This window comes from Aquarana catesbeiana, unplaced genomic scaffold, assembly GCF_042186555.1.
Source record: "Aquarana catesbeiana isolate 2022-GZ unplaced genomic scaffold, ASM4218655v1 unanchor226, whole genome shotgun sequence".
Lineage (NCBI taxonomy): Eukaryota > Metazoa > Chordata > Amphibia > Anura > Ranidae > Aquarana > Aquarana catesbeiana.
In genome coordinates this window covers 285127-298294 of record NW_027362653.1, presented here as the reverse complement: position 1 = coordinate 298294, position 13168 = coordinate 285127, and the positions used below count along the sequence as shown (strand labels likewise).

The 13168-nt window shown below is 44.7% G+C and overlaps 1 protein-coding gene across 1 annotated transcript in view; it reads right to left on the bottom strand.

The window, feature by feature from the left end:
• Nucleotides 1–13168, bottom strand: part of LOC141121613 (uncharacterized) — a 54456-nt gene that overhangs the window by 14201 nt on the left and 27087 nt on the right. The window contains exons 9-10 of the mRNA XM_073611265.1: nucleotides 8592–8610; nucleotides 1630–1651 (exon numbers count right to left, since the gene is read on the bottom strand). Of these exons, the coding sequence (XP_073467366.1) occupies nucleotides 1630–1651; nucleotides 8592–8610 (41 nt within the window). The remainder of the gene's footprint in view (nucleotides 1–1629; nucleotides 1652–8591; nucleotides 8611–13168) is intronic.

The window sequence follows — 13168 nt, the reverse complement described above, 5'->3', positions numbered from 1 at the left end:
AGGGGATGGTCAACACTATCAAATGCTGCAGAGAGGTCTAGTAGTATGGGTATGGAGTACTGCCATACGATGTGCTAGAGTAACAGGAAAAAATATATATGCAGCATAAATTGCCACCTTCTATGAAAAAAAAAATTAAAAAAAGCACACACACCCCCTTATGAATGTCCCCCAAAATAGATAGCAAACCCTTGGAGGTGTATGTGTGGTATTTTTTTCCCCTTCAAAACTAGGAAGCCGGCAATGAAATGTCATTTGCTGACCATTTTAAACAGTTTTTGCCTTTGTAAATGTCAACGTTGCTGTAGCACTTTCTGTAAATCACAGAGATCCCCCTTCACAGGCAGGATTGGGACACCCCCCAGACATGTTGGACATTTTTAAAGTTACAAAAAAAAAAATACATCACTGCTCCTGGCTGAATGGAACTCTTAAAAAAAAATGTTCTTGCATTGCTCTACGATCCAAAGGGCAGTCCCTCCTATGCTATTTTTTGGACACCCCTTTGCCTATTAGCCCAGAAAATGGGCATTTTTAATGTAACATTCAGCTCCCATTGATTTCTATAAGGTTTGGGTTAGGTGTCTCTGAACTTCTTTGAAGTTCACCAAAAAACACTCCAACTGAATCCAGGAAAGTTCATGTCATCTCCAGGGAGAAGAGAACACCAAAATGAAGAGAATGTTCCGGGCCTGTAAGTGGGGAAATGTTCTGCCCCTGAAGGGGTTCATCTAGGTTTCCACACTATATATGTATGTATCATCATCTGCTGGAGATAAAAGACATCACAGTGACTATGGAGGAAGAGGACGGACATGACGGGGGGTTACTGGGTGTAAATAGAAAATAAGATCTTATTACCTCCTCTACTGCCACTTCCAGCAATGTCTTCTCTCTACTTCCTCCCGACTCACCTCTCACCCGGAACTTCCTGTCTGTACCTGACATCACTTCCTGTCTGTTTTCCATAGAGACTTGTTGTCTCTGTGTAAGTGAGATTGCCATCTTGTGGAGCTCAGAGGAACTGCAGCCATGAGAAACATCTTGTTCTCATAAAGTGAAGAGTCGACTTAGTCATCGCTGCCATATGCACCCATTATGTGAATATATTGTTGTGCACTATTTTATTGTACAATTTTAATGGTATTTTGCAATATATGCAAGTTTTTTTTATAATATGTTGTATTCCTGATTTGTAGATGGCACCAAGAAAGTCCCCTGTATTTCTTCAAGCGGAGTTCCACTCGGTTTTGTGTTAATTAAGGCTACTTTCACACTGGGGCTGCATTAGCAGTAAAGCGCCGCTCATTTTAGCGGTGCTTTACCGTTGTTTTAGCGGTGCTATTTTGACCACTAGGAGGGCGCTTTTAATCCCCGCTAGCGGCCGAAGAAAGGGTTTAATACCGCCCATGTTGTGTCGCTTTCGAAGCACTTTTCAGGCGCTTCGGAAGCGCTGCCCATGCATTCCAATGGGCAAGGGCGGTTTAGGAGCGGTGTATACACTGCTCCCAAACCGCCCCAAAGATGCTGCCTGCAGGACTTTTTGTAATGTCCTACAAGCGCACCACCCCAGTGTGAAAGCACTCTGGCTTTCACACTGGGGTGGCATGGGAAGCGGTTTTCAGGCACTTTACAGGCGCTATTTTTAGCGCTAAAACGCTTGAAAAACGCCTCCGGTGTGAAAGTAGTCTAAAAGTCAGCAGCTACATAAAGTGTAGCTGCTGACTTTTAATAAATACTCACTCACCTGTCCCACGGTCCAGCGATGCGGCCGCCCGAACCCTCGCTTCTCTCCCTCGGTTCTCAGATCTGGCACCAGTGTTCTATCGAGAAATGACCTTCGTCGAAAAATGCCTCCGATGAGTCTGTGTAATATGCAGTACGCAACGTCACTCCAGCTGATATGTTGATCTGCACACAATACCCACAGCTCCTGAAGATCCCCTTCATGACCAAGCCATTTGTTTGGTATTTGACACTGCGTAACTTTAACCGCTTGCCGACCAGCTGCCGCAGTTTTACTGCAGCAGAATGGCACGGCTGGGGGAAACGACATTATGTTACGTTGCTTCGCACTGTGGCCACTAGGGTCACAATCACCGCCGGGCTCCCACGATCGCTGCTGACACACCAAGGACCGGGATCTGTGTGTGTAAACACACAGTTTCCGGTTGTCTGAGGGGAGAAGAGACTGATGGTCGGTTCATACAGAGTATGAACAGCGATCTGTCATCTCCCCTAGACAGGCCCCTCCCACCTTCAGTTAGAACACACACGAGGGAACACAATTAACCCCTTGATCGCCCCCTAGTGTTAACCCCTTCCCTGCCAGTGACATTTTTACAGTAATCAGTGCAGTTTTACAGCACTGATCGCTGTATAAATGCCAATGGTCCCAAAAATGTGTCAAAAGTGTCTGATGTGTCCGCCATAATGTCGCAGTCCCGATAAAAATCGCAAATCGCCGCCATTACTAGTAAAAAAAAAAAATAATAATAAAAATGCCATAAAACTACCCCCTATTTTGTAGACGCTATAACTTTTGCGCAAACCAATCAATATACGCTTATTGCAATTTTTTTTACCAAAAATATGTAGAAGAATACATATCGGTCTAATCTGAGGAAAAAAATTGTTTTTTTATATATTTTTGGGGGAATTTATTATAGCAAAAAGTAAAAAATATTGCGTTTTTTTTCAAAATTGTCGCTCTCCTTTTGTTTATAGCGCAAAAAATAAAAACGCAGAGGTGATCAAATATCACCAAAAGAAAGCTCTATTTGTGGGAAAAAAAGGACGTCAATTTTGTTTGGGTGCAACGTCGCACGACCGCGCAATTGTCAGTTAAAGCGACGCAGTTCGCGAATCGCAAAAAGTGCTCTGGTCAGGAAGGGGGTAAAATCTTCCGGGGCTGAAGTGGTGAACTGGCGATTGTGCGGTCATACAATGCTGTACACAAACAAAATTTATATAATTTTTTTTTCTCACAAATAGAGCTTTCATTTGGTAGTATTTGATCACCACTGTGGTTTTCATTTTTTGCGTTATAAACGAGAAAATAGCATATATTTAAAAAAAAAAAAACTTTCTGTTATACAACATATCCAATAAAATAGAAACTAAAAAACATGCTACATGTCTTTGGTAAAACAAATTCCCATTAAAGTGGTTGTAAACCCATTACAACCACTTTAACCTACAGGTAAGCCTAGATTAAGGCTTACCTGTAGGTGCAAGAAATATCTACCAAACCTAAAAGGTTTAGGAGATATTTGCAGAAATAGCATCACTGATGTCTACGGCGCATGCACCGTAGACATCGGGCGCAGGCGCACTGAGCGTGCCGTTTCGAACGGCGATCATGCCGTTAATGGCGGGACCAGCGCGCATGCGCGGGAGTGACGTCATCACAGCTCCACAGCGCCGGAGCCGCAATACCCGGAAGTCACTCCGGAATAGATAGCGGCATTGGAGGAGGCGAACGAGGGCCGATGGCCTTATACACCACCACAATGGATTTGAAATGAAATGAACAAGATGTGCTTTAACTGCAGACTTTCAGCTTTAATTTGAGGGTATTTACATCCAAATCAGGTGAACGGTGTAGGAATTACAACCGTTTGTATATGTGCCGCCAACTTTTTAAGGGACCAAAAGTAATGGGACAGATTAACAATCATCCATCAAACTTTCACTTTTTAATACTTGATTGCAAATCCTTTGCAGTCAATTACAGCCTGAAGTCTGGAACGCATAGACATCACCAGACGCTGGGTTTCATCCCTGGTGATGCTCTGCCAGGCCTCTACTGCGACTGTCTTCAGTTCCTGCTTGTTCTTGGGGCATTTTCCCTTCAGTTTTGTCTTCAGCAAGTGAAATGCATGCTCAATCGGATTCAGGTCAGGTGATTGACTTGGCCATTGCATAACATTCCACTTCTTTCCCTTAAAAAACTCTTTGGTTGCTTTCGCAGTATGCTTCGGGTCATTTTCCATCTGCACTGTGAAGCGCCGTCCAATGAGTTCTGAAGCATTTTGCTGAATATGAGCAGATAATATTGCCCGAAACACTTCAGAATTCATTCTGCTGCTTTTGTCAGCAGTCACATCATCAATAAATACAAGAGAACCAGTTCCATTGGCAGCCATACATGCCTACGCCATGACACTACCACCACCATGCTTCACTGATGAGGTGGTATGCTTTGGATCATGAGCAGTTCCTTTCCTTCTCCATACTCTTCTCTTCCCATCACTCTGGTACAAGTTGATCTTGGTCTCATCTGTCCATAGGATGTTGTTCCAGAACTGTGAAGGCTTTTTTAGATGTTGTTTGGCAAACTCTAATCTGGCCTTCCTGTTTTTGAGGCTCACCAATGGTTTACATCTTGTGGTGAACCCTCTGTATTCACTCTGGTGAAGTCTTCTCTTGATTGTTGATTTTGCCACACATACACCTACCTCCTGGAGAGTGTTCTTGATCTGGCCAACTGTTGTGAAGGGTGTTTTCTTCACCAGGGAAAGAATTCTTCGGTCATCCACCACAGTTGTTTTCCGTGGTCTTCCAGGTCTTTTGGTGTTGCTGAGCTCACCGGTGCGTTCTTTCTTTTTAACCACTTCAATACCGGGCCAATTCTGACACTTTGCTCCTACATGTAAAAATCATCATTTTTTTGCTAGAAAATTACATAGAACCCCCAAACATTATATTTTTTTTTAGCAAAGACCCTAGAGAATACAATGGCGGTTGCTGCAACTTTTTATCTCACACAGTATTTGCGCAGGAATTTTTCGAACGCGTTTTTTTGGGGAAAAAAACTGTTTTGTGTTAAAAAAAAAAACAAAACAGTAAAGTTAGCCCAATGTTTTTACATTTTGTGAAAGATGAAGTTACGCCGAGTAAATAGATACCTAACATGTCACGCTTCAAAATTGCACACGCTCGTGGAATGGCGCCAATGTTCGGTACTTAAAAATCCCCATAGGCGACGCTTGAAATTTTTTTACTGGTTACATGTTTTGAGTTACAGAGGAGGTCTAGGGTCAAAATTATTGCTCTCGCTCCAATGTTCGCGGCGATACCTCACATGTATGGTTTATACACCGTTTTCATATGTGGGCGGGACTTATGTATGCGTTCGCTTCTGCGTGCGAGCACACGGGGACAGCGGCGCTTTAAAAATGTTTTTTTTGTTAATTATATTTTATTTTTTTATTTTGACACTTTTTTGAAAAAAAAAAAAAAATGATCACTTTTATTCCTATTACAAGGAATGTAAACATCCCTTGTAATAGCAATATGACATGTCAGGTGCTCTTAATAGTGAGATATGGGGTCAATAAGACCCCATATCTCACCACTAGGCTGGGAAGCCTGAAATAAAAAATAAAAATAAAACGATCACCGCTTCCCAGAAGAAGCGGCGCCGTTTTTTTTAATGGAGAGGCCGGGCGTGACGTCATAACATCGCGCCCGGCCTCCGACGATCATAGAGACTCCGGGGACGACTCCGGGGCCGCTATGATCGTTCCTATGGTGTAGAGATTCGCCGGCTGAAACCGGCAATATCTGAATGATGTCTGTAACTACAGGCATCATTCAGATATACCCGCTCAAAGCCCAGGACGTCATATGACGCCCGTGGTATTGAAGTGGTTAAGGATGTTCCAAACAGTTGATTTGGCCACACCTAATGTTTTTGCTACCTCTCGGATGGGTTTATTTTGTTTTTTAAGCCGAATGATGGCTTGCTTCACTGATAGTGACAGCTCTTTGGATCTTATATTGAGAGCTGACAGCAACAGATTCCAAATGCAAATAGCACACTTGAAATGAACTCTTTTATCTGCTCCTTGTAAATGGGATAATGAGGGAATAACACACACCTGGCCATGGAACAGCTGAGCAGCCAATTGTCCCATTACTTATGGTCCCTTAAAAAGTGGGAGGCACATATACAAACTGTTGTAATTCCTACACCGTTCACCTGATTTGGATGTAAATACCCTCAAATGAAAGCTGAAAGTCTGCAGTTAAAGCACATCTTGTTTGTTTCATTTCAAATCCATTGTGGTGGTGTATAGAGCCAAAAATATTAGAATTGTGTCGATGTCCCAATATTTATGGACCTGACTGTATAGCATGACGGCGGGCAATCTGACACAAACTGGCACTGTTTGGAAACTGGCTAACTGCTACTCACATCTCCAGTGATCAGTGCTAAAAATATACTGTAAACCATCACTGTGCTAATGACACTGGCTGGGAAGGGGTTAACATACCGGGCAATGAAAGGGTTAAATGTGTGCCTAATAATGTTTTTGTTTCCCTGCTAACGAAACAAAAATCCGGCACATCGCTGCTGTCAGAAGAGAGCTTTGTGTTGTTTACATACACAAAGCTCTCTCCTGCCACTCACTCCGATGATCAGCGGGTCCCGGCCATACATCATTGGCCGGGAACCGCAGAACGGGAGCCAGTGACAGCACAGCCGGGCGGGTGGCCATGTGTGTGTGCTCACCCCCTACCTAGAAATGCAGAATCAAGTATATTTACACGGTTCTGCGCAGCCAGCCTGCACTATAGCAGTAAAACTACAGAGCGCGGTCAGCAAGTGGATACTTTTTGTACAATTTCAGCCTAGATGAGTGTGACCAAATCTACACAATTGTGAGACAGGAGAGTGGGTGATGTTAACCATGTTATTGCCTTGCAGATAGTCTCCATCAAAACTATCCGTGACACCACCCAAAACTTGGACATGTGAGAAGTCACCCCTTCTGGTGCTGCAAGAGAGCTAGCAATAGTCGGGTTGATGACCTTGGTGATCAATATCCAAAGCATTCTAAGGGAAAATCTGCTTGCCCTTGTTTCTTCTTGTAGGTAACATGAATAAAGGTTTTGACTTTTTGGATTCTGTCGTAGCTCGAAGATAAGTTTATAGAATTCTGCCAACATTGAGCAGATAAATTTGGCCATGCTTTGGGCAGAACGTCGGAATAGATGCCCGGTTTGTTCCCGGAGTTTTGGCTTTCAATAAGGTATTTACTACTGCCCCAGGGTCAGCCTTCTCTTCTAATCCTGTTCCTCTCAAGATCCAGACCACCAGTTTCAGTCCAGCTAGACATGGATGGACTACGTTCTTCGAGACAGAAGGTTGCATCTCTGTGGCAGAGGAAACTGGATGCTGAACCTCTATAAGAGGGAGAGCTACAGTTGCCTGAGCTAGCATGGTAGGACTGTGATCAATGTCAGTGACTCCTGGGCTAACATTTTCAGGAACGTGTGAAAAATTAGGGGAAAGGCATAGGCTGTGCAAGCTGGCCAAGGTGCTGTCAACGCCTTAAAGAGGAACTGCAGTCTGTTCACATAATTTGTAATAAAAACATCTTTGCCATTCTGAAGCTTTCCTCCAACCACTTTGCATATTATTTTATTTATACTGTGATTCTGTACTTGCCAAATATGCTGCAGCAATCTCCCTCCACTGAGTCTGGCTGCATCCATTTTAACTGAGGGCAGCTGAAGCTGCTGCCTGTTCACTTCCTGGTTTTACACAGACACACAGAGGCACATCTCCAGCCCTGCAGCTCTCATTGGCCCACTTATGACTCATTCCCTCTCCCTTCCTAGCAAACTCTCAGGAGAGTGAGAGAGAGAGAGCTGTGCATGATGTCATAAACCCAGACAAGAAACAGGAAGTGGGCTGTATAAGGTATTTACTGGCAGAAAAAATGTTTTACTATCCAAAGTTAAAACAACAAGGGCGGAAGATTTAATAGATGGACAGTTGAAAACATGACTAAAGGTCCACTTTAATTACTACTTCCTGGGTGCTATGAAATCTTGAGATGAATTCTGTCACCTTGGGGTGCTGGGAAGATTCAAACCGGTCCATCTATGGCTGGCCCCGTTCCTGTACTAGCATGTCGCTCACAGTCAATAAGGACCACTTGTTGTCCATGACATGATGCAAAAGTACAGTGCCTTGCAAAAGTATTCACCCCCCTTGGCATTTTTCATGTTTTGCTGCCTCACAACCTGGAATTAACATGGATTGTTTGAGGATTTGCATCATTTTATTTACAGAACATGCCCACAACTTTTTTTTTTTTTTTTTATTGTGAAGCAAACAACAAATAGGACAAAATAACAGAAACAGTCAATGTGCATAACTATTCACCCCCCTAAAGTCAATACTTTGTAGAGCCACCTTTTGTGGCTATCACAGCTCCAAGTTGCTTTGGATAAGTCTCTATGAGCTCGCTACATCTTACCACTGGGATTTTTGCCCATTCCTCCTTGCAAAACAGCTCCAGCTCCTTCAAGGTGGATGGTTTGCGCTTGTGAACAGCCATCTTTAAGTCCGACCACAGATTTTCTATTGGATTGAGGTCTGGGCTTTGACTAGGCCATTCCAACACATTTACATGTTTCCCCTTAAACCACTCAAGTGTTGCTTTAGAAGTGTGTTTGGGCTCATTGTCCTGCTGGAAGGTGAACCTCCGTCCTAGTCTCAAATCACACACAGAGTGGTACAGGTTTTGCTCAAGAATATCCCTGTATTTAGCACCATCCATCTTTCCCTCAACTCTGATCAGTTTCCCAGTCCTGACTGCTGAAAAACATCCCCACAGCATGATGCTGCCACCACCATGTTTCACTGGTTTGCGGCAGACATAGCGTTTTCTTTGATGGCCAAAAAGATTAATTTTAGTCTCATCAGACCAGAGCACCTTCCTCCATACATTTTGGGAGTCTCCCACATGCCTTTTGGCAAACTCAAAACGTGCCATTTTGTTTTTTGCTGAGTAAGTAATGTCTTTCTTCTGGCCACTCTGCCATAAAGCCCAACTCTATGGAGCGTACGGCTTATTGCCGTCCTATGTACAGATACTGCAGTCTCTGCTGTGGAACTCTGCAGCTCTTCCAGGGTTACCTTAGGTCTCTGTGCTGCCTCTCTAATTAATGTCCTCCTTGCCCAGTCCACGAGTTTTGGTGTGCAGCCGTCTCTTGGCAGGTTTGCTGTTCTTTCCATTTGGTTATGATAGATTTGATGGTGCTCCTAGGGATTGTGAAAGATTTGGATATTTTTTTATAACCTAACCCTGACTTGTACTTCTCAACAACATTGTCCCTTACTTGTTTGCAGAGTTCCTTGGTCTTCATGGCAGTGTTTGGTTAGTGGTGCCTCTTGGTGGTGGTGTTGCAGCCTCTGGGGCCTTTCAAAAAGGTGTGTATATGTAATGACAGATCGTGTGACACTTAGATTGCACACAGGTGGACATCATTTCACTAATTATGTGACTTCTGAAGGTAATTGGTTGCACCGGAGCTTTTTATGGGCTTCATAACAAAGGAGATGAATACATACGCACATGCCAATTATCAGTTTTATATTTCTGAAAAATTGTTTTATGTATATATTTTTCTAATTTTACTTCACCAACTTAGACTATTGTGTTCTGATCCATCACATATAATTCAGATTCAAAAAACATTGAACTAAAGTCTGTAATGTAACAAAATAGGTAAAAAGCCAAGGGGGTGAATACTTTTGCAAGGCACTGTATATGTCAGGAAACCAATACTCATGCAGGTAATGTTCCTGTGCATGTACCAGCATATAGACAGACTCAGGATAATAACCAGTGTGTGCTGACATGTCGACGCATTTGTGTGCACCAGCGCATACTGGCGCGCACTGGCTATTTAAAGGAGGTCCTGACATGTACTGATTGCAGAATGTTCTTCGGCTTTTTATGATTCTGTTCCTATGCTTCCTGGTTACCCAGTTGCCTGATTTTCTGTGACCCCCTCCTGATCCTGACCCTGACTTGTTGCTTGGCCTCGCCCCTGCATTATCTCCTGCGCTTGAACCAGCTTGTCTCCCGATTCCTCTCCATCAACCTCGGTTCATCCCTGTATGATCCCGGCTTGGCTCTTGATGTCTGCTCCAACTTCCAGACTACATCTTTCTGTCTGCGCCTTCAGAAACTGGTTACCAGATCTGCCTTCCGAGCTCTGTCTGGTATTCCAACACAATCAGTGCACGGACTGTCTATACTGCTGATCGTAAGGTGTTCTTATCTACACCAACCACCACCCCTGCAGACTCTACTGATCATCACCTGCTGTCCAGGTCCTGCCCTCCGTGTTATCCTTAATCTTGCATGCCTGTTCCCAAATCCAGGTTTGTTTGGACCAGAGCTGCAAGGGAAGCCCTCTAGTAAGCAGGTGCAGTCTATATCCCCCACTTTAGATGGTGCTCAACCAAAGCGGCACTGCAGAAGGGGGAGGAAGTTGTGAGGAACTTGGTTCCTCTATGACTTCCTGCAGTCACAGGGGGCAGCTGTCCGATTTGACGCTGGTGCCCCACGTGACCTCAGCAGCCATCTTAGGTCAGGCAGAGTCTATTTAAGACTCCAGCTCCCGGGGGTAGTGCACTTTATGTGAGTGGTTAGTGTAGGGACAGGTTCCCTTTCTGGCAGGTACTCTCACAATATACTGTTTTCATCCTCCTCTGCCTCTGAGTGAATTCTTTGTCTCCGGTACCCATCGGTGCACCCTACCCACACTCTCACCACTTTGGCCTCCACCAAGGTACATGACAGTGTATTGACCAGTACGTTTTTTAACCTGGTGTCGTCAATCCTTGATAGTGTGCTCGCCCAACCAGTCATGCTCACATCCATGGTAACCATGATCCATTATGTTAGGTGACTAGAGTGAAAGTTGACAAAAACAGAAAAGCACAAAGGGAATAGTGCAGTATTTAATAACATAGGTGGGCATTATACAGAAAATCTAAAACACTGAATTCACAAAACAACGCTGCTCAGGGAAAACATCAGCACAATGCTGTAAACATACCCTCCCTCTGTGAGTCCTGTGTTCTATCGGATAGTACCCACTATAGAGAAGTGCCTGGGACAAATGGCACATGCGCAGCACAACAGCTGATTTTACAATCAGCTGTTGGGACGGTGAGACGGCGCTGCGCACAATTGCCAACGGAAGAATTTTTGTTTTTAATCTCTTTTTTTTTTTGCAAAACACTTCTTTTTCTGCTATTCTTCCTGGACGCTTGCGGAGTGTGTTTAGCCAATTGAAGGGTGGGTTTTTCTATCAGAAAAACATGTGTTTAGCAGCACTGCCCATCATTTAATAATCTGCCCCCATCATGTACTAATTCCGCCCCTCACGACATGAACATGCCTCACCAGCGCGGGCACAATCTGACACAAAAATTTCTTCCGTCAGCTATTGTGCGCAGGCGCCGTCTCCCCGTCACAACAGCTGATCGTAAAACCAGCTGTTGTGCTGCTCCCTATGGCGCATGCGCCCTTCATCCCGGGCACTTCTTGATAGCGGCACTATCCGACAGAACACCGGCAGATGAATAAATCAGCATGCACCAGCTGATATCTAACAGATTAAAGGAGCCGACCAAGGCATACATCAGGATACAGTCCAGAAATACTTCAAACCTTAATCCCCTTTAGTGGTCGGTTGATCGGAATGCTTTTCTTGGCTCCCCCCCCCACCTCAGACTAAATAAATGGACTATCTTTGAGACTTAAATAGATGGGGATCTTAAATCAGCCCCTAGGAAGCAATAAATGGAATAGGAATAATAATATATATATTATCTATATAACCATCCAAGTGTATGGCGTATGACAGTGATTAGGACATGGGTATGGGGTGTGGCGATGATCTGGATGCTGGTATGGTGTATGGCAGTGATCAGGACACTGGTATGGAGTATGGCGCTGATAAGGACGCTGGTACAATGTATGGCAGTCATCAGGACATTGGTATGGGGTATGATGGTGATCAGGACACTGATATGGTGTATAGCGGTGATCAGGACGCCGGAATGGGGTATGGCAGTGATAAGGTCACTGGTATGGGGTATGACAGTGATCAGGATGCTGGTATGTGGTATGGCGGGGATAAGGATTCTGGAATGGGGTATGGCAGTGATCAGGACACTGATATGAGGTAGGGCAGTGATCAGGACACTGGTATGGGGTATGGTGGTGATCAGGACGCTGGTATGGTGTGTGGCAGTGATCAGGAAGCTGGTATAAGGTATGGAGGTGATCCCAACGCTGGTATGGAGTATGGCGGTGATCAGGAAGCTGGTATTGAGTATATTGGTGACCAGGATGCTGGTTTGAGACATGGTGGTGATCAGGACACTGGTGTGGTGTATGGCGGTAATTAGGATGCTGGTATGGGGTATGGCAGCGCTCAAGATACTGGCATGGGGTATGGCGGTGATCAGGATACTGGCATGGGGTATGGTGATGATCAGGATACTGCTATGAGCTATGGTGGTGATCAGGACGCTGGTATGGATTATTATGGTGATCAGGATGCTGGTATGAGGTATGGTGGTGATCAGGATGCTGGTATGGGGTATAACGGTGACCAGGACACTGGTGTGAGGTATGGCAATGATCAGAATGCTAGTATGAGGTATGGTGGTGATCAGGAAGCTGGTATGGGGTATGGTGGTGATTAGGACGCTAGTATAAGATATGGTGGTGATTAGGACGCTAGTATAAGGTATGGTGATGATCAGGAAGCTGGTATGGGTATGGTGGTGTTCAGGATGCTAGTATGAGGTATGGCAGTTATCAGGACACTGGCATGGTGTGGGGCAGTGATCAGGACACTGGCATTGGGTATCACGGTAATTAGGATGCTGGTATGGGGTATGGCAATGCTCAGGATGAATCTGGGCAATGTTCACCAATGTGACTGGGACTTATGTTAGTGCTGCATGCTCATATGCCCTTCAGTGGCCTCCTTACTGATACTGACATAGGGAACCCCTGTACCTGGTCACAGCTAGCAAGTCCACAGCTGCTTTACAAGACATGGTCCCACTGAGCCCCAAAAGGTGGGAGAACTTGGGTTAGGTGTAGCATGGTGTGGCAGCAGTAATGACACTGAGGCCTGGATGCAGAAACTAATGTATTGAAGAATTTGTAAAACATTCACAACAACCAGGCGGGGAGAACGCTCCTCCGGAAATTCAGTCAGTGCAGCGGAGAGTAGCAGTAGTAGGCCCGAGCTGAAGACAGGGCAAGGGAGGTTGAGTGCGGCATGGTCTGTCCAACCCAAGTGGGAGCTTGCAAAAGAGCAGACGTAGGCT